This window comes from Salvia splendens, chromosome 4 (assembly GCF_004379255.2).
Source record: "Salvia splendens isolate huo1 chromosome 4, SspV2, whole genome shotgun sequence".
In the NCBI taxonomy this organism is placed as follows: domain Eukaryota; kingdom Viridiplantae; phylum Streptophyta; class Magnoliopsida; order Lamiales; family Lamiaceae; genus Salvia; species Salvia splendens.
In genome coordinates, this window is record NC_056035.1 from 13,112,278 (window position 1) to 13,130,474 (window position 18,197).

At 33.5% G+C, this 18,197-nt stretch overlaps 1 protein-coding gene across 8 annotated transcripts; it reads left to right on the top strand.

Annotated features, from left to right (window-relative positions):
- The first annotated feature begins 4,484 nt into the window (after window positions 1-4,484).
- LOC121798661 lies at window positions 4,485-15,267 on the top strand. Of its 8 annotated transcripts, none has more exons than XM_042197775.1 (17): window positions 4,485-4,695; window positions 4,781-4,892; window positions 5,305-5,373; window positions 5,479-5,637; window positions 5,727-5,800; window positions 6,202-6,304; window positions 6,512-6,554; window positions 6,669-6,731; window positions 7,383-7,612; window positions 8,524-8,644; window positions 8,731-8,819; window positions 9,890-10,000; window positions 10,083-10,253; window positions 10,341-10,484; window positions 10,743-10,888; window positions 10,960-11,140; window positions 15,061-15,267. In XM_042197775.1, exons 1-16 carry the CDS (start codon window positions 4,632-4,634, stop codon window positions 11,127-11,129), a joined length of 1,869 nt encoding a protein of 622 aa, XP_042053709.1. In that variant the 5' UTR covers window positions 4,485-4,631; the 3' UTR covers window positions 11,130-11,140; window positions 15,061-15,267. The 8 variants fall into 8 exon arrangements, with proteins under 8 accessions (XP_042053709.1, XP_042053710.1, XP_042053708.1 ...); XM_042197776.1 differs by lacking the exon at window positions 15,061-15,267 and adding an exon at window positions 12,876-12,894; XM_042197774.1 differs by lacking the exon at window positions 15,061-15,267 and having other exon boundaries at window positions 10,960-11,367.
- The last annotated feature ends 2,930 nt before the right edge of the window (window positions 15,268-18,197 follow it).

Sequence of the window (18,197 nt, forward strand, 5' to 3'; positions counted from 1 at the left end):
TCCTGATTCATTCCTCCATCGCGATTGGTCAGCCACGATCCATTACTCCAACTCGATTTCTTTATGATTCATTCCTCCAGCGAGATTGATCAGCGACATTAGAATTTATGATCACATAGATTAAATTCCGCAACCATCGTTGGCAGATTATTCTGATTCCAATTCCTCTTCGTCGGGAGAAGAAGAAGAAGAAGAAACTGAATCTAAAGGTAATTACAATTATTATCAGTTAAAGTGATGAAGATGAAGTCTATGTGTTTGTTCTTAGCATGATTAGAGTGTGTATGATGTGAAAAGATGTTAGAGTGAGGTATATAACAGTAACAATGATGTGTATATGCTTTAAAATGAAGTGTACGTGTTTAGTGCACTTATTATTCATTTTTAGTTCACCTTTGAGTGTTTTTTTATCTCATTGCAAACTTGTTTTTTTAATATAAATTCTACGTTAGGATTCCACAGATTACACATCAGATTCCTTCTTCTGTTTCTTTTATTTCGAATTGAATCAAGATTCTGTCAATTAAAGTACTCTATGAATTCTTCATATTTCTTTGGGTGAAAAACCATCAAAATAAATTCTTCTTTAGAGTTTTGCACCTTAAACATCAGATTCATCTATAATTGTTTAAAGTCGGTTTTTGAAATTTTGCAATAATTTTAGAAAAAAGGTTCTTTAATTCTATATCCAATATAATTTTAATTTTAGTGAAGTATATGCTCAATATACTTCACTAAAATGAAAAAACAATACGCTATAAGGAATCTCGAATATACTTCACTATACGCACAATATACATCATTATATGCTCATTATACTTAACTTAAATGAAAATCAGTACACTATAAATAATACTCTTCACTTAAATATCAAACATCGTATTTACTTCACAATAAACAACATTTACTTCACTGTAAGTGAGTTTTGTTTCGTTGAAAACTTCTTGGTTCAACATACTTATTTCGTTGCGTACCTAATTTTAAGTTCAGTATAAGTGTGAATTAGTTCACTGTGTACTTATTTTAGTTCACTGTGATTGCGAATTGATTCACTTCTTTAATTGTTTACTTCCTATCAACTATTAATTAGTTTATTTGTGAATTATATTTTGTTAAACATCATTTGTGAACAAAAGAGCTGGTAAAAATCAACTGAATCTATGTATCCATGAACTACATACATAAAAATTTTGAACAAAATATTAATGGATGCTATGAAACTATTGAATGTAAATGAACCGAATAGGTATTACGAATCATGTTATGAACTATATCAGTTTCTACAATTGTTTCATTCTCCATACATGCATCAGCTTCCCCTACTCTTTATTTTTCACTTCGTCTTTTGTCTTTCTTTACGTATATCAGCAGCTTCGGAAAATTCACTGGTTATCCTATCATATAAAGAAAGTAAAAAATGATTAATAACAACATTCAAACATAATATACTTGAACATAAGCATAATTCTATATTTCACTATAAACACAATATAGTCACAATATAGATATAAAATACTTCACTAATAACATGCATCACAAACACTTCACTCTAACCATGAAATACTTCACTCCAAGCACATTTTACTTCACTGCGATGAAAAAATAGTGCACTATAAGCATGAATCACAAACACTTCACTTTAACCATAGAATACTTCACTCTAAGCATATTTTACTTCACTGAGATGAAAAAACAGATCACTAATGACATGCATCACAAACACTTTACTCTAACCATTGAATACTTCACTCTAAGCACGTTTTTACTTCACTGAGATGAAAAAACAGTGCACTATAAGCATGGATCACAAACACTTCACTCTAACCATGGAATACTTCACTCTAAGCACATTTTACTTCACTGAGACGAAAAAACAGATCACTAATAACATGGATCACAAACACTTCACTCTAACAATTGAATATTTCACTCTAAGCATGTTTTTACTTCACTGAGATGAAAAATCAATATAGTTCACTCGTACACAACACCAATTCATTCACGTAGAATGAACCAAATCAAGAAACAGTTGAAGTGAAAAATTACAACATACCTTCAGTTTTGTCCTTTTTTCCATTAGTTTCTATAGAGTGAATCAATAATTCACTCCTTTTTTTTCATTAGTTTATGCAGAAACAGATTCAACAAATAGAAAACAAATGAATTTTTGAACCAGATTCAACAAATCAAGAACCTGATCCACCAAATCGATAACAAATAACAAAATATATAGAAATTGGAAAACAAATCGAAAAATAAATTCAATAAATAAAAAAATTACAAATTACCTTTAGTTTTCCCCTCTTCTTCATGACTATCTTCCTTACCGTGAGAAAATATGAAAAATCGACTAAACCCTAGCTATGGAATGAGGAAGAAATCGCATAATTGAAGAGGAAATCCCATCACTTTGGAGAGAATTAGAGCGAGAATGATATATGGAAATGGGGAAGCAAATTGAACCCTATTTCATTTAAACCATTGAAAAGTCTATTGTGCCCCCGCATTTTTATAGTGAACCGAATCATGCACATAGTGAACTAATTCTGCTTCAATTTTGAAAATCACATGGCTAAATACTAGCCCTAGATTTCTTAATCTTATGGCTGAGATTTATTCTCTAGTTATATACTTAATGGACATTTGCCCCATATCATTACTCCTAATAATAATGTAAGTCTCAATATCCACTAACACTACTTTAACTATCATTTTCGTCGTCTCTCTTATTTTACCAATTGTGCATTAATTCTCATGTCATTTTAATTACACTTATTTTCATAAGAGAGAGTGAGTATTATTATGTACTCCTACATAAATATAATTTTATTTTGTTATTTTTAATGGTAAAAGTAGCAACGAACACCTATTTTTGGAATGCATTATGGTATAAAATTTATTTAAGTACACGGGCTTCATTGTCTTAAAACATATTCCTATAATGCAAATTTATAAAGTATAATCTTTTATTATAAATTTGTTTTTAAAATAATATGTATCAAAATTAAAATTGTTTTATTTAACTTGGTGTGCTTGAATATTTATTATTAAACCAAATAAAAATAAATGGACAATGAGAGAGATGGATAAAAATTAAATAAATAATAAGAAAAAAGAAAATGGGAAAAGTGAGAGAAGGGATAATTGATAATAGTAGTATATTTGTAGTTTAGTGTTTAAATAAAAAATAAAATTTAAAATCTTGATATTTTTTCAAACATGAGAAAGTAAAGTAGCTAGAAATTATATTTCCATGATTCATTTTTTACGTCAACTTCATTTTTCCTTCAAAGAGACATGACCATTAAATTTTATGTGATATAATATGTACGTCACAAAAAAAAAATATGTATGTCAGACTTCTTATCGCACCATGTTTATAGCTTTGCTCAGGTAATGCATGCTTTGGATCAACCACCATTAGGTCTTATATTTGGCTCCTTCATGATAGATTAGACATTTCATATTATCGTTAGTTTATTTTCAATTTAGGCTTAACATGCTTTATTTAAAAAAATATGCATGTCACCATTATTGTCAAATCATATCTCAATTTCACAAACATTAGTCTTATTTTTATTTATAAATTTCATTATTTTTTATTTTCTTTTCTATTCTATCCATTTAATCAAAATTAGTCTTAATTTTATTTTTAATATTATATTAATTTTTACATTTGGTTTTATTTTATCTAATTTTTTTATTTTTTTTACTTTATCAATTTATATTAACTAAGAAATATAAATCACATTTCATTTAGCGATCCCGTTCTCAACCCATGACCAATATGAGCTCGAACCCTCCTTCGTAACTCCCGGAACTTCTTCGTAGTGGCTCCCTTCCATGCCTCATTTCAGAGGGAACCTCAAAGTGGCTCTATTTCATTATATTCCATCCAGATCCCAATTCCATTCATTTAATACCCCCCTTGGGGTCGTTGACCACATTGGATCTCCTACTCTACTCTTCCTACTCCACCTCCTCACAACAAAATAAAATAATATTATAATTTTAATAAGTGATGGTGGATTATTTTATTTTGATGTGAGTGTGGTGTAGGAGTGGAGTAGGAGAAGTGGATTAGGAGATCCGCTCCGGTCGTTGACATAACAGATGTCATTTCTAGTCTATCTCTTTCTATTTCTTTTCTATATATGGAAAGTTCAAAAATCATCATCAATCGAATCACTGTTCGCGACCCAGAATTCTATTTTATCATCAATCCAACCCCCATTAATCAATCTTGAGGTTGCTTTTTTGTTGTTGTTGTTAATTGTCTTTTGTCACATTTTCACTAACACAAATTTGAAAAATTAGTGGAAATAAGTAAAACTAATATAAAAGCTAATAAATGTGTCATTTAATAACAAAAGTATTAAAAATGAAATTAGTGAAAAATATTGGTAGACAGACTAATAAGAAAACGGGTACTACTATGAGTTTGAAAGAGTGTGGTATATAAATGGTACAAATAATTTCATTTGCAGAGTTATATGTGTGAAAATAAGAGGAAGATGGAGGGTTAGAGGGCCGCTTGTGCATATACCTTTCCCAGCTCCATCCACTGCCCGCGCCGCCGGTGTAATCGGAAAACTTGTTTCGACTCATAAACACCAAATTTCAACTCAGCAATGCCTCAAGTGCCGAAATTACTTGATTTATGCATGGCCGCTATTGCCGATGAACTTCTCCAAGGTTATTATCAACTAGCATTTCATTGATTTACATTTATCTGCGATTTCGCAATCTATTTGCTGATGAATATCGTGATTGGTTGCAGGGGAGCGTAACGACGATTTCCTTTCGGTTATTTATGAACTGCCGCAAGAACTGTTTGATGGACTCTTGCCTCAGTTGCCTCCATTAGCACTGCACAAATTGCAAGAAAAATTGTGAGTGATGGTTAGTTAACAATGAGAGAAAATGATCAGTGCTGGTTTGTGCTTATGCGCGAAAACAAAATTAGGGGGCAATTATCATTATCTTTCCTTCTAAGGTGCTATTTACTAGAAAGTTTAGCAATGGGTTGAATGATTATTCCATGGCTTGTTTATGAGAAGTTCCTCGTTTTACCTTATTATCAGGAAAAACCTTATAGAATTTCACTCTGTTTCAGAATGCCATGTGCTACTGCAACACCTTGAAAGTTGTTTACCCTGCCATTTAAAATGAATTAGAGTTGATAAGTTCAAATGAAGGTGTAGATGGTTCTGAAGGACTTGTGATTGCATAGAACTTATCTTAGCGTATTGAGTATCATATAGATTGTGAAGGATGAGTAACCTATCCTTTGTCTTGATACAGACCAACCAACTTCATGGAAAGCAGAGAGCATGCTTATGATGATACTAGCGACTCTCGAAAACGTAGAAGGTTGGCAAGAAAGGTGCTTTTGGCATTTCAAAGTTATATTTTAAATTTGTTAGTGTGTTAGGGAAAGAACTAGCATAAATGATCACTGGGCTGTTGTTTGTGCAGATGCGACATTTTAGATACAGCGTGGCGTGCACTATACAAAGCTCGTTGGCGTAGTCTTGATCAGCAGAAGAAGACTGTGGCTTGGTTTGATAGAAATAACGACAAATGTGAAATAATAAATGATTGGCAGCAAAAGTACTGGGAGACACATTTGCAAGAGTATGTTCTATAACCAAATGTTTTGAGTCATACAATTTTGTCATCAGTTACATCATTATGGAAGAGCTGACCTTTGCTATTACTTCCAGTTGTATTGATGCAATAGCAGAAACAGCTTTGCTTCCATCTTATGATGGTTCTATAGGGGAAATACAAATTCCAGGTTAGTCAAACTTGCTCCTTCTGATTATTCAACATACCCTTGCTGGGCAGAAACTTCATTTCAACAGAAAATAACTGATGACAGATTAAAATATGAAAAACAGAAGTTAGAAGCTTCACTATAGCAGAAAAGTTTGGACTAGATATATGATGGTTTGATTATAACTTTAAACATGTAACTGTATTAATCTTTGCATGGGTACTTTTTTCTATCATTTTTTAATGCATTGGTGTTCTATTATAAATTTGGTACGGACTTTTCTGGTCATGCTCTTATTTGAATTTTGTTTTGTTCTTTTATGCCTTATCTCGAGATGATGTTTGTATTTAAGAAATGTTATCAGTTGAGAAATCTACAGAGAACATAACCTTATGCAAATTGCCCGTATTTGATATATGCAGATTGTATAATAGAGCAGATTGGTTGCAAAGATTACTTGATTAAGTTGCCACTCGACTCTCTCAAATTTTCTCGTCACTGTCAGCAGTTTGGAGTTTATGTCAGGTAGCCCACGATCATGCACAAACTATGCATTTCTTACTTTCGTTTTACTTTCAACCACTTTACAGTGAGGAGCTTTTCTTCCTCTACCTACAAACTGATTATGGACAAAGTATCTGTTGTTCTTTCCTGGTCCACAGTTGATCTCTTATTCTCTTGATGCAATATTAGAAGACTAGGCTTTTTAAAGTGACACTGTTCCTGTTGCAGACGGCTAAGGCTTCCAAATGCATTATGTTCTGCAGAAACATGTGTAAGTTCCCCATTACAATTATTATTAGTCAAATGATCTTCCATCTGCCACATGTAAGTCAGTTTCTTCATGGTTACTAAGATATCAGCTTGTATCCTTATCACTATCTTATAGGAGTTGTTTCAAAACTGTAAGTTGGAAAGTCTCGAGCTTCAGTGGATTAAATCCAATGACCATGTGAGTCTTTGTTCTCGTTTTCTTGTATTCTCATGTTTTGTGTAACCAAGTGTCATACATAGGAAATAATGTGATGTAAGAGGTCCATGCTAACAAGATTTCCCATGTATGCATGCATAATCATTTAGCTAGCCAAAAAGTTGTAAGTAACTGAATCAAGCTTCTTCATTATGAATGGTGTTTACCGAAATATTCCAGAATGTCTCATGCTGGAGCAGTGATTCAAGATGCTCCAACTACGATTATACTATAACAAAGTTTACCTGCACACATCGAGTATATAAATTTCTTCCTCTAGGTTGGAATATTAGAAGAGCAATGCAATACATCAGCAGTCAGCTTGAAAATTGTATAAATTCACTGGTTTTCGCAGCATTAACAATTGCTGCAGTATGACTGTATTATTTGATTATGTTGTTACATACAATTCCAATATTCTTTCTTTCTTCATGATAAAAACTACTCCATTAAAATAGATGTTCTTCGTCATCATATTATTATTCTTAAACCTGTCTGATTATTAAATGCTACAGTATTAAATAAATTATTTGAGTACATCTTTTGGTCATCCGACATTAAATTTTAGGAATTAAATTTTTAGTTTCTCATATTTTGGCTAGTCGTTCTGATATGCCCGACGTGACTTCTCAGGTTGAGGGATTATTTAAACTTCTGAACCAGAGTACTGAGGCTTTAAAATCAGTTGAGTTTATCCATTGCAAGCTTTCTCCAGATTTTGTCAATGCAATATCCGATTCATTGCACATGACGGGTCTTCAAGTTCATGGAGTTGAGCATTTCTCAATCAAGAGATCAAGCTTTCTCCAGGCTGATTCATCTCCCATTCCAGCCGGACTGGCGTCATTCTTAACATCTGGGAGGTACACTTATATGTGAATTGTTATATTCAATTATAGGGTGATATATTGCTACATTGAATGATTGAATACACTATCACAACTAACAATACCTAATCCTTTAGTGTATTAGCACAAAGGATGAATCATAGTTTGTTTCCCCCCTACTTTCAACGTTTTCAAAAACATGTCCCCAGTTTACGTTTCATTGGAAACCATCAACTTTGGTAAAGATGATTTATGCCCTGACTTACCTCTCAAATTCTTAAGTGGATTCATAGGGTTCAATGTTATTTCTGCAATTTTATGTACATAATGTAGATTTTGGCTGGGTGACTCGTTATTCTGTTGCCGAACTCTGTAAGTCGGGACATAAATGAAACTTTTTCACAAAGTTGAGGGTTTTGCTAACTGGAAACGTTAGATGGGGACATTCTTGGGAAAACCATGAAAGTTGGGGATTAAAATTAGGATTAACCCTAAAAATCTATAAGAGGGCTCGTGGCGATTCGATATATGCTATGAGTTATCCAAAGTCCAAACTTGTATATAGGAGACTAGACCATTACCAGGTCAATTTGGGACAACAAACAAGGATCAGAGAACTCCCCGCATGTGTGGCTGGAATGATCATCGAACTTCCCACACATGAACCAAACAAATCCATCATCAACTTGGGTCTGCCTTGATACTATGCAGAAAGTGGCACTCTCCCCCTTAAAAGGCCTTATAAGAGGGGATTGTTGTCCAAACTTACATATAGGACACAAGATCATTACCAAGTCGATGTGGGAGAACAGATAGGGATCTTAGCACTGAAACTTGCCTCTGGCATACACACAATTCTTATGCTTGATCTAGAATCTAGAAATTTTCTTTTCTCTTTCTTGTTATCATTCATTAATCTGGACCTAAGCCAAATTTACTCTTGGCAGGTCCTTGCAATCGTTAACTTTATGTGATGGCCATCTGGGCCGAAATTTTGCTAGGGGGATTTTTAATTCCCTTCTTGATGCCTCATCCAGTCTTTCCAAGCTAGACCTCTCAGAAAATAGTGTCAGTGGACCTTCACTGGTTATTATTTACCTTGCATTGATTCTTTGGTTGAGGAAAGAGCATGATTTTAGATGATGTGAATGCAGATCTCGGGATTCCTTTCTCAGTTTCAGTGGAGATCATCAAGTTGCACTTTTAACAAGTCATTGCAGTCAATACGAGTTCTCAACTTAAGGTTATTTAATAAGTTAACCCAAAGTACTTCGATAATTAATTAGTAGCATTTTTTCCGGATCAATTTATTCCGCCTATTATTAACTCAGCAACATTTAAACCTAGCATACTTTCACGAAGATGTATTTGAGATGTTTATTCTTGTCAAACAGGCCATTATCTGTTTATCATAGATAACTAGAGAAGCAAGTGGGATTTACTTGAATCGTAGAGTTCACTAAAATTGTTAGCAGTTTAAGTATTATACTCTGTACTAGATCGTACGTGAGAATGATTGAAGTAAATTTGTTGAATTAGTTAACAAGAGCCTGTGATATAAAGTATCAGAAATTGAATGGAAGGAGACAGTTTGAAGCAACTCCTCTGCAAGCATGCTGAAATGATTGCAAATATAATATCTCTATCTTCGGGAAATATCAGAGCTTGGAGTTGCTAAGAAAGATTCTGCTAAAACTTTGATTATTTACTTTTCCGGAAAGTACAAGATAGGAGAAAGATGGAACAGGCGCAGCACTCTGCTCTCATAAATCCGATCCTGGCCTTGGATTAATAAAATAAAGCTAAAAATGCCCAAAACATTTTTCATGCATTTTGTTGGTTTTGTCTTGGAAAGAGTTATGATATTATTTCCCGAATCCCTTGATAATGTATAAGAGAGGATGAAGTTCTCAGTAGTCATAAAGGTTTTGAAGAACAAAAATTTAACGATACCGATATGCCATAGTAGAGACTGGAGTAGGATGATAGTAGAATAGGTTCTCAGAATCAAGAATGTTTGATAGGACTTCTTGCACCTTGGTGTAAGTCTACTCATAAGAACTTTCATTTATATAATTCGCCTTGACATGTATCTATGCTTGCCTGTATTCCTATTTTGTTTTGCCTTCCACTCTTCCCTTTAAAAATAATTGGACCAAGACTCATTGAGGGGATCCAAACCCCTAATTCTCTAGATGTTCACTTAATGTATTCCAAATGAGAATGTTTTTAGCAAGATGCAGTGGGAGCTAGATTTACATCGAATGCATTAGTTATTTTTATATTATTATCCCTCTTTTTTCTGATCCTCAGGTCATGTAACTTAGAACAGGATGATGCAGAGTCTCTCAGGCACGCACTGAACTGCATGCCTAATTTAGATAGTCTTGATTTAAGTGACAATCCAATTGAGGATGGAGTCGGGTAGGCTGCCTATCTCATGTCTCCCCTACCTTATATTAAGTTCTACTGAAAAATAATTATTGGTATTTTATTTTTTCTTCAGGAGCCTGGCCACCTATTTTACTGAGATATCTGGCAGAGATGTACCCTTTACAAATCTGAAGCTTGAGAATTGTGAGGCTTCATGCAACCAAATGGTTGACCTTCTTGGAGTTCTTTCAACTTTGAATGAACCTCTTCATGTGCTTTCAATTAAAGGCAATATGCTTGGCAGGTATTAATGTCTGAAAGTTTTGCCTAAGAACTCTACTATATCTTTATGACTTATTAGTGAAGAGCCGTAATTGTTTGCTATCCCCAGTAAAATTGGGGCACCCTTGGGCAAATTTCTGTGCACAGGTGTCGTATCCATTGATGCCGAAGACATCGGACTTGGTTCTTCCGGTTTTCTACAAGCTGCCAAGGAAATATCAGTAGAATTGAAGATTGCTTACATAAACATTAGGTACACCAAGTTGACACTTTTTTTTATTACTATTATATTTACTACGTTATTTACATGAGTTCAGCTACGCACTTGAATTATTAACGCTTTTCTTATAATTGAGTCTGAAGTGATTTTGATGGATTTGAGATCTCTCATTATTCCTCTTCTCAAATCAAAACATTCAATCCAAATACACTCTTTAAGTCCTTTCTGCTTTTCATATGTTACATAGATGCACACACATAAATACTTGACATTTTTCTGAACTTGTTGCAGCAATAACCAAGGTGCACTTGGAGCTGCAAAGTTCATAGCGAGCCTCGTTAAACATGCTAACGAAATTGTTGCAATTGATGCAAGATATAACTTAATGCCTATGGATTCTTTATCAGTAATATCCTATGGCTTGAAAGATTCAAAAGGTGGCTGTTTACGTACATTCTCACTACTGTACCAAGAAATTTGGGAACCGTTATTCATTTATTTTACTCAGTATTTCCATCTACAGGAAAACTGAAGCATCTGGACTTAGCAGGTAACACTTTCTGTCATCAAATTACTGATGCAGATTCTGTTTCAGCTGAACTCCAAATCCATGGACAATCTGCCCTTAGTGTTCTATTGTCGGTTGCCCCACATGTACCATACGACAATGATCCTTAGCTGCATCACGGGTACACTTCTCGATTCTCAAGTCTTCTTTTGTTTCAGTAAAAGTGGTTCAGGACCAATCTGGCTATGCTTTCAAGCATGTAAACAACCTGTATGCATTCAAAAGTTGTGCTGATTACTTTTTTGTGTTATATATTATTCTTTTGTATTTGCAGAACTAGTAATCAGTTTTAACACTTTGCTGAGTGCTGCCTATCAGTTTTAAATATATTCAGTGTTTGTTACTTTACTATCTGTTTCTTTTCATTATTGAATCTCAGTGCTTATTTTCTAACATGCAAAAATGTTAAGTTGTGTAGGATTGAATGCATCATACTTTAGCTTATCATTAACCAATATATCCAAATCCAACCTGTAAAGATCAACCAACCATCTCTATTAAATTTGTTTAGAGGACAAACTAACATAATGAAGTGAGACGAAGTTGACAACAATGCTTATTTTACTTAGGTTATGTCCAAAAATAAGTGGTTGGTGGGGTGTGTTAGTCACGATAGTTGATTTCATTTTGTGTATTATGCCAATCATATCTATATGTCCTTGCAATAAGAGCTTATCCTGATTCAACAAACATGCCTAAGAGTGTCTGTTATTTCTTGGTGTGACTAATCATCCTTGTAGTTGAGTGGATCTTGTCAACATTGTTGCTCAAGAATCAAGCTCATATATACACAAATTTACACTTAGTTTGTGGGGTTATGTTTGGAAGACAGCATGCTCTACTTCTGCCAAAAAACAACCATTTTCTAAAAACCTTAAAGTTTCGAGTAACCGACATAAGCCGGGATGATTTTTTGCTGTTAATATTTGAAAGGATTTGTTCACTTAATGATGAGAGATCTGCACACAAATTTTAACTCTGTTTTTTAATTCGGGAAAAAAAAGTTTGCAGAATTTTAACTCTGGGCTCTTGACTTGGAGAAAAAGCTTGCATGTCACTCCAAATTTTGCGTTTTTTATACATTGTCATTTATTGATCAATAGTGTGGTTAAACTTGAAAACTTGCTTTATGTAAAATATATCGAAGTATAGATTTTTTAGATTGGAGTCAAGGCAAATATACCATTCTAAGTTTTCAAAAAAAAAATGTATATATATATAGAGTTGTGATCAATATATATATATAGGTATTTGATCAAAACAAAAATGGCCTTAAACTAAGAATTGCAGACCAAATTATGTCCATTGGATTAGACAATCTAATCTTAAGATTAGATTAAATAACGGCCAGATTTAATTTTGAGATATTACTATTTTAATTATTTCTAATCGACAAAGGATAATTAAGTAAATTACTTTATATAGTTAGTTATACTAATTCCTATAATCGTGCATCGTATTCTCTCCTCTAACTGCTCTCTAGTTGAGTTTATTAGCCCATAATTTATTCTTCTTCAATACTCCGTCGAATTTGCATATCATATTTGCTTAATGTTACATTTATATGACCATGACCTATTTTTTGTTTGTTATGACATATTTGAATACATTCATCTTTTGAGTTATAAAATACAATCCCTGTGTTATGACTTGAATGTAGTTATAGTTTCACCCTATTTTAACATATTGTTGTTTTGACATATAACATTAATTAGTATGACCCAAATGGTTGTCTATTATTCTACATAATTTTTGTGGATTGCTTGAAATCTATTTCACTTAAAAAAATGCATGGTTGTTGTACTGCATTTGTTACACACCTAATTATTTTTTTTTTCTATCGTACTGTTGTTTAGGTACTTCGTTTGGGTCCCAATAGTGTTAGGTAATGATTTATGGTGTTATTCTTATTATGACACATTGTATACTAAAAATGTTATGACCTACTTATGCACTCTATTATGCCTCAATATACGGTTTACTGTTTACAACACCACATTTAGAAAAAACACTTTTAATAAGAAAACAGTAAGATGGAATTACTCGAAAAAAATTCATAACTTATAGGAGAAACAGACTAACGTTGTGTTTGATATCCGTGAGCTGTGCAAAACGCAATTCCAAAACAAGGGTAACAGTGTCAACAAAGAAACGAACAAAATGAAAAACTTATTTAACCTACGCAATATACATTTGCACCGATCCGTAGTTTGCTATCATGTGTTCTACGTTGATCTTGGTTTTCTTGTTTTCCTTCGCATAATGTTTATATGCCGCATCTTTATTCAGTAATGCGCTGTGATTAATTCCTGCCAACATCAACACACGGTTGTATTTAGCTCTTAAAAACTGTAGCACACCTTTGTTCTTTGTCGTTAGTCCACAATTCCATTGTCCCTCCCTTTCACCCATGTAGACTTCAAGGTGTCTAAGTAAATAAACGCCACTGTCTTCTGCATTGTCTGTTGTTCTCCAACTCATCTTCATCCTCTGAATAGGAATGTTTATAATCGATTTGCATTGATTGTGACATCCAATTCTTGATAAATACTTACAAAAGAATGTCCTCTGTAATGCATGCAAAGTGTTAGTTTCAGTAATTATTTTGTAGTAATGTGAGTTGTAAAGTTGAATTCATACCAATGCCTCTGGAATACTCCCGTAGGTGAATCGCAAGTCATTGTCTTCTCCATCTTTACAAGCATCTATAATCACCACTGATTTTCGTTTGAAACAAAAGCACACAGTGTAGTACCTTTTTGAAACGCAGAATGCAAAGAATATCTATTTTGTGTAATGGGTTAGTCCTTAAGGGTAGACTGAGTGATATTTTTTTTCATAGTAACGTAGTAGAATGATTATGACTATGCAGCAACATACCATATTTTTTTTCGTTTCAAATTGTTTCACACCGCGTTATGGTTGTCGAATCGTATTCTTTATATAATTGAAAAAACCAGCTACGTAATATGAAAATTGTTTTACGGTTATGTTCAATCATGCTCATGGCTGCAAGTATTAGCACGATTGAAGATTTCTCTTACAATTACATGCATGTATTTTAGCTGGTTTGGGTCATATTAAGTGACTATGTGGGTCATATTAATTTACTATGTAGGTCATATTAATTGACTATGTAGGTCATTGACTACGTAATATGAAAATTATTCGTCTTACGCGTATACTGTAAATAGTTAAATAATCAGTGTTGTGTCATGTTATGCGACAAACAAAGTCATAATAAAATGGTGTCAATCTTGGTCATGGTACGCTTTTAATATGTCATATGATTAAATAATAATATTATTATTAAAATGAACACTTTCATGTCAAAATATGTGCTAATATATGTCATAATAACATATAAACATGTTAGGTCATAATAAGCATGAAACTATCAGGCGTATTCTTAACTGCATCATTGTCTGGGACATGGGATGTAATTACATATATCATCTCAAACATCACAACTAAGTTCCAGTTTGGAGGATCAGAGACAGTTACCAGGATTTGTTGTTTTTGCATCAGCCTCTTGCCCTTTGGTGGAGTGAGGTGTTGTTTTGTTTTGTAATACAACCCCTGAAACATAATCACAATAGCTTTGAACATTACATTTAAAAATTCACATTAAAAAAGCCTGGTAGCCAAGCAATTATTTTTCTGTTCTGTATCTCTTTATTTTGACTTTTTAAGAGTGAAGCGTCACAAGAATAAAACAATTTAAGCATAATAATATGGATTTATGTCATGCATACACTCGCATGACTCTGTTGTTGGTTTTGTTGCAGAATGGGCTTTTGTTTATGAAAAATATCACAATTACATACGCTGCTTCCAATATTGATACGGTATTAACTCATTAAATAAACTAGAAGGGGAAAACAATTTACCGGTTTGAGCTTTGGGGATCCGTGGTGGCTTGTTTTTAGTGTTCCTCCTTTCATACACTAGTTGAACAAAACTTTTAGTTTTGATGTATTTGAAAGCGGTAAAGGCTATGGGATACTACAAACATCTAACCTTTTCCGTCGGTCGTTGTAGATCCAGAAGCTCGAGTATTCACCATTGCCGTGGTCGATTGTTTGATTTTCCGGTTCGGTGCTTGGTGGATCGGGAAAGATTGTCTGGGCTGGAGCGCGTATTGTGGATGGCTGATGTAGGTGAACTATCGGACGCCGGTTGGAGCTCGTAAATGTTGTGCCGCTTCAGAAATTACAGAAGTAATGTTTGATTTTGGTGATTAGTGTTTTTTGGGTGGCGTTAGATATATTGTGGGGGAGAGACGAAGTGAATAGGTTGGAACCGAACAATCAGGTTAATGGCGTGTGGAGTGATGATTCCATGATTTCCGCGAAGAAAAACCGAACGTCTGGGCATATTTTTTTGTTTCCATTTTTACCCTTTTATGACTCTACTAAACCTTATTATGACATAAATTTATGATTGTCAAGCCTAAATCGTGGCCGCCCATAGGCAGATCCAACGCTCCAGATTTAGTCTGTATTTTTGGACTTAAGGGTGTATTTTGATAGATGAATACCCTATATATATATATATATATATATATATATATATATATATATAGGGTTTTGATCTATGCAAAACTAGATTTAAATACAGAAACGCAGAATAATATCATAATTAGGTCACTTTTAGGTCATAATTAGGTAATTTTTAGGTCATGCTAACAAAGCATGACCTAAAACGATCTTAGCATGACATTAAACCCAAATATTATAATATGACCTAAAATTGCTTAATTATGACCTTCCGTGTTTTTGGTTAATTATTGACCATTAGATCATTTAATCCTAGGGCCAAGATTTGGTCTGCATTTCTGGATTTAAACACATACTTATTTTGATCATCTCCCTATATATATATATATATATATATATATATATATAGGGTTTTGATCTTTGCAAAACCCATTCTTAATACAAAAATGCAGAACCAAGCATACAAAGGTCATTTTTAAGTCATCATAAGCTTATTTTTACGTCATTATAGTAATGATGACATAAAATGATCTTAACATGACCTCAACCCCGAATTTTATAATATGACCTAAAACTACTTTATAATGACCCTCTGTGTTTTTATTTAATTATTGACCATTAGATTGCCAAATCTCATGGTCAGGATTTGGTCTGGATTTTGTATTGAAATCAATTTTTGTATTGATCATATATATATATATGGTTTTGATCTATGCAAAACTAGATTTAAATACAGAAACGCAGGACAATATCATACGTAGGGCACTTTTAGGTCATAGTTAATATTTAGGTCATGCTAACAAAGCATGACCTAAAATGATCTTAGCATGACATTAAACCCAAATATTATAATATGATCTAAAATTGCTTAATTATGACCTTCCGTGTTTTTGGTTAATTATTAACCATTAGATCATCTAATCCTAGTGCCAAGATTTGGGCTGCATTTCTGGATTTAAATGCATTTTTATTTTGATAATCTCCCTATATATATATATATTCATATAGGGTCCTGTTAGATTGAGATTTTTGGCTTAATTGAGAATTGAGATGCAATCTCAGCCACTCATTAACAATTTTCATGCGATGTCAACAGCGTTTAGTTTATGTCAACAAGGGGGTATTTTTGTCATTTCAGTTCTAAACTCTTTGAATTATGGTCAAAACCCTCTCGAACATTTACATTCATTTCTCTCCCAATTACTCTTATACAATTCTGCAAATCTTCAATTACTCTTATACAATTCAAATCTTCAAAAATCAATCAAACATTGTTATTCATCTCCTAACCCGCAACAGCCGTTTCTTCAGCGATCTGCTCTTCGATTTCGAGCAATCCCCACCGGCGGAATCCTCCCCTTCAGCAGCCGCCGAAATCCAGCGGCTCACCACGTAGTACAGCAGCACCACCGCCCCCACCACCGTTGCCATTGTCGTGGCTGCCATCGAAGCTCCGGTCTGACCAAATCAACAACCAAATAATTGTTCACCCTTTAATCACTACGCGTTTTATGCAAAACATGCAAAACACATAGATTCGGAGAGTATGCTATAATTCGTCGCATAATCTGTTGATCGATTAATTGAATTTTGCAAGTGTGAGTAGAATTGGGGAAAAGGGGTTCAACAATCTACAGTCGATCACTGAAGCTTTAACGCAACTGCATAATGGCGTAATTAGCCTTCCATTAAACAACAATTATTTTTCGGTGTTGCTTTATGATTTCATCCACGTAACTAAGCCTAATAATCTACTAGTTGCATTCAATTGCAGGGTTGAATGAATATCAAATAATATATTATTCATTTCTTTCACTATGTGAATAATAAAACATGGAATAATTTTGATGGATGTGATAATTTATTAGGATTAGTATTGTCATTTGAGGTTAAGTGTGATTTGCGTTGGATATAGAAAGCAAACATGGACAAAATAAGAAGTGAATAAAAAGTGGTTTTAATGTTTGATGTTAACTTATTTTTTGAATGGGTTTTAAAGTAACTATTGTGGTTTCTGACTTTTGAACTTAGCAACGTGTAATATATATCAAATGTCAATCAGTTCAACAACTTCTAATGAATGTCAACAACTCGTATTCAAATGTCAACAACGCAAAAACAATTTTTATAATTAAAAAACAACTCTTTTTTCTTATTTTCTTTATTTGACACAAGTTCTGAAATCATGATTATACAATACATGTCAATAGAATGCACATCAATTGTCAACAACTTATAGAAAAATGTCAACATCTTGTATATCAAATGTCAACGGCTTGTCAACAACTTGTATATAATGTCAACAACTCAAAAACAATTCTTGTAATTAAAAATACTAACAACTATTTTATTTAATTTTTTTTATTTGAACAAGTTCTGGCATCATGATCATACAATACATGTCAATAGCCTGCATATCAAATGTCAACAACTTATAGTAAAAAATGTCAACAGCTAGTCAACAACAAATCTATAACTTTCCAACAATCCCACATTTCCGAATCAAAAGCAAAATCGGTCAATTTCACAGCCATGAAGCTTGAATCAGAGAGATATGAAGCAACAACTACTCTTGGCGCTCAAATTCGTCACTCTAAGCAGCGTGTACATGTTCACGCGCTCCCGAACTCCGGCGCACAAGCTCCCTCCTCTTAAGTGAAAATTTTTTTTGACCTTTCA

What these genes read in the sequence shown, in the direction of transcription:
- LOC121798661 (XM_042197775.1), top strand. Translation starts at nt 4,632, where the DNA reads ATGCCTCAAGTGCCGAAATTACTTGATTTATGCATGGCCGCTATTGCC. An exon ending in CACAAATTGCAAGAAAAATT is followed by an intron (nt 4,893 to 5,304) that starts GTGAGTGATGGT and finishes GTCTTGATACAG; the next exon opens with ACCAACCAACTTCATGGAAA. An exon ending in CCAATTGAGGATGGAGTCGG is followed by an intron (nt 10,001 to 10,082) that starts GTAGGCTGCCTA and finishes TTTTTTCTTCAG; the next exon opens with GAGCCTGGCCACCTATTTTA.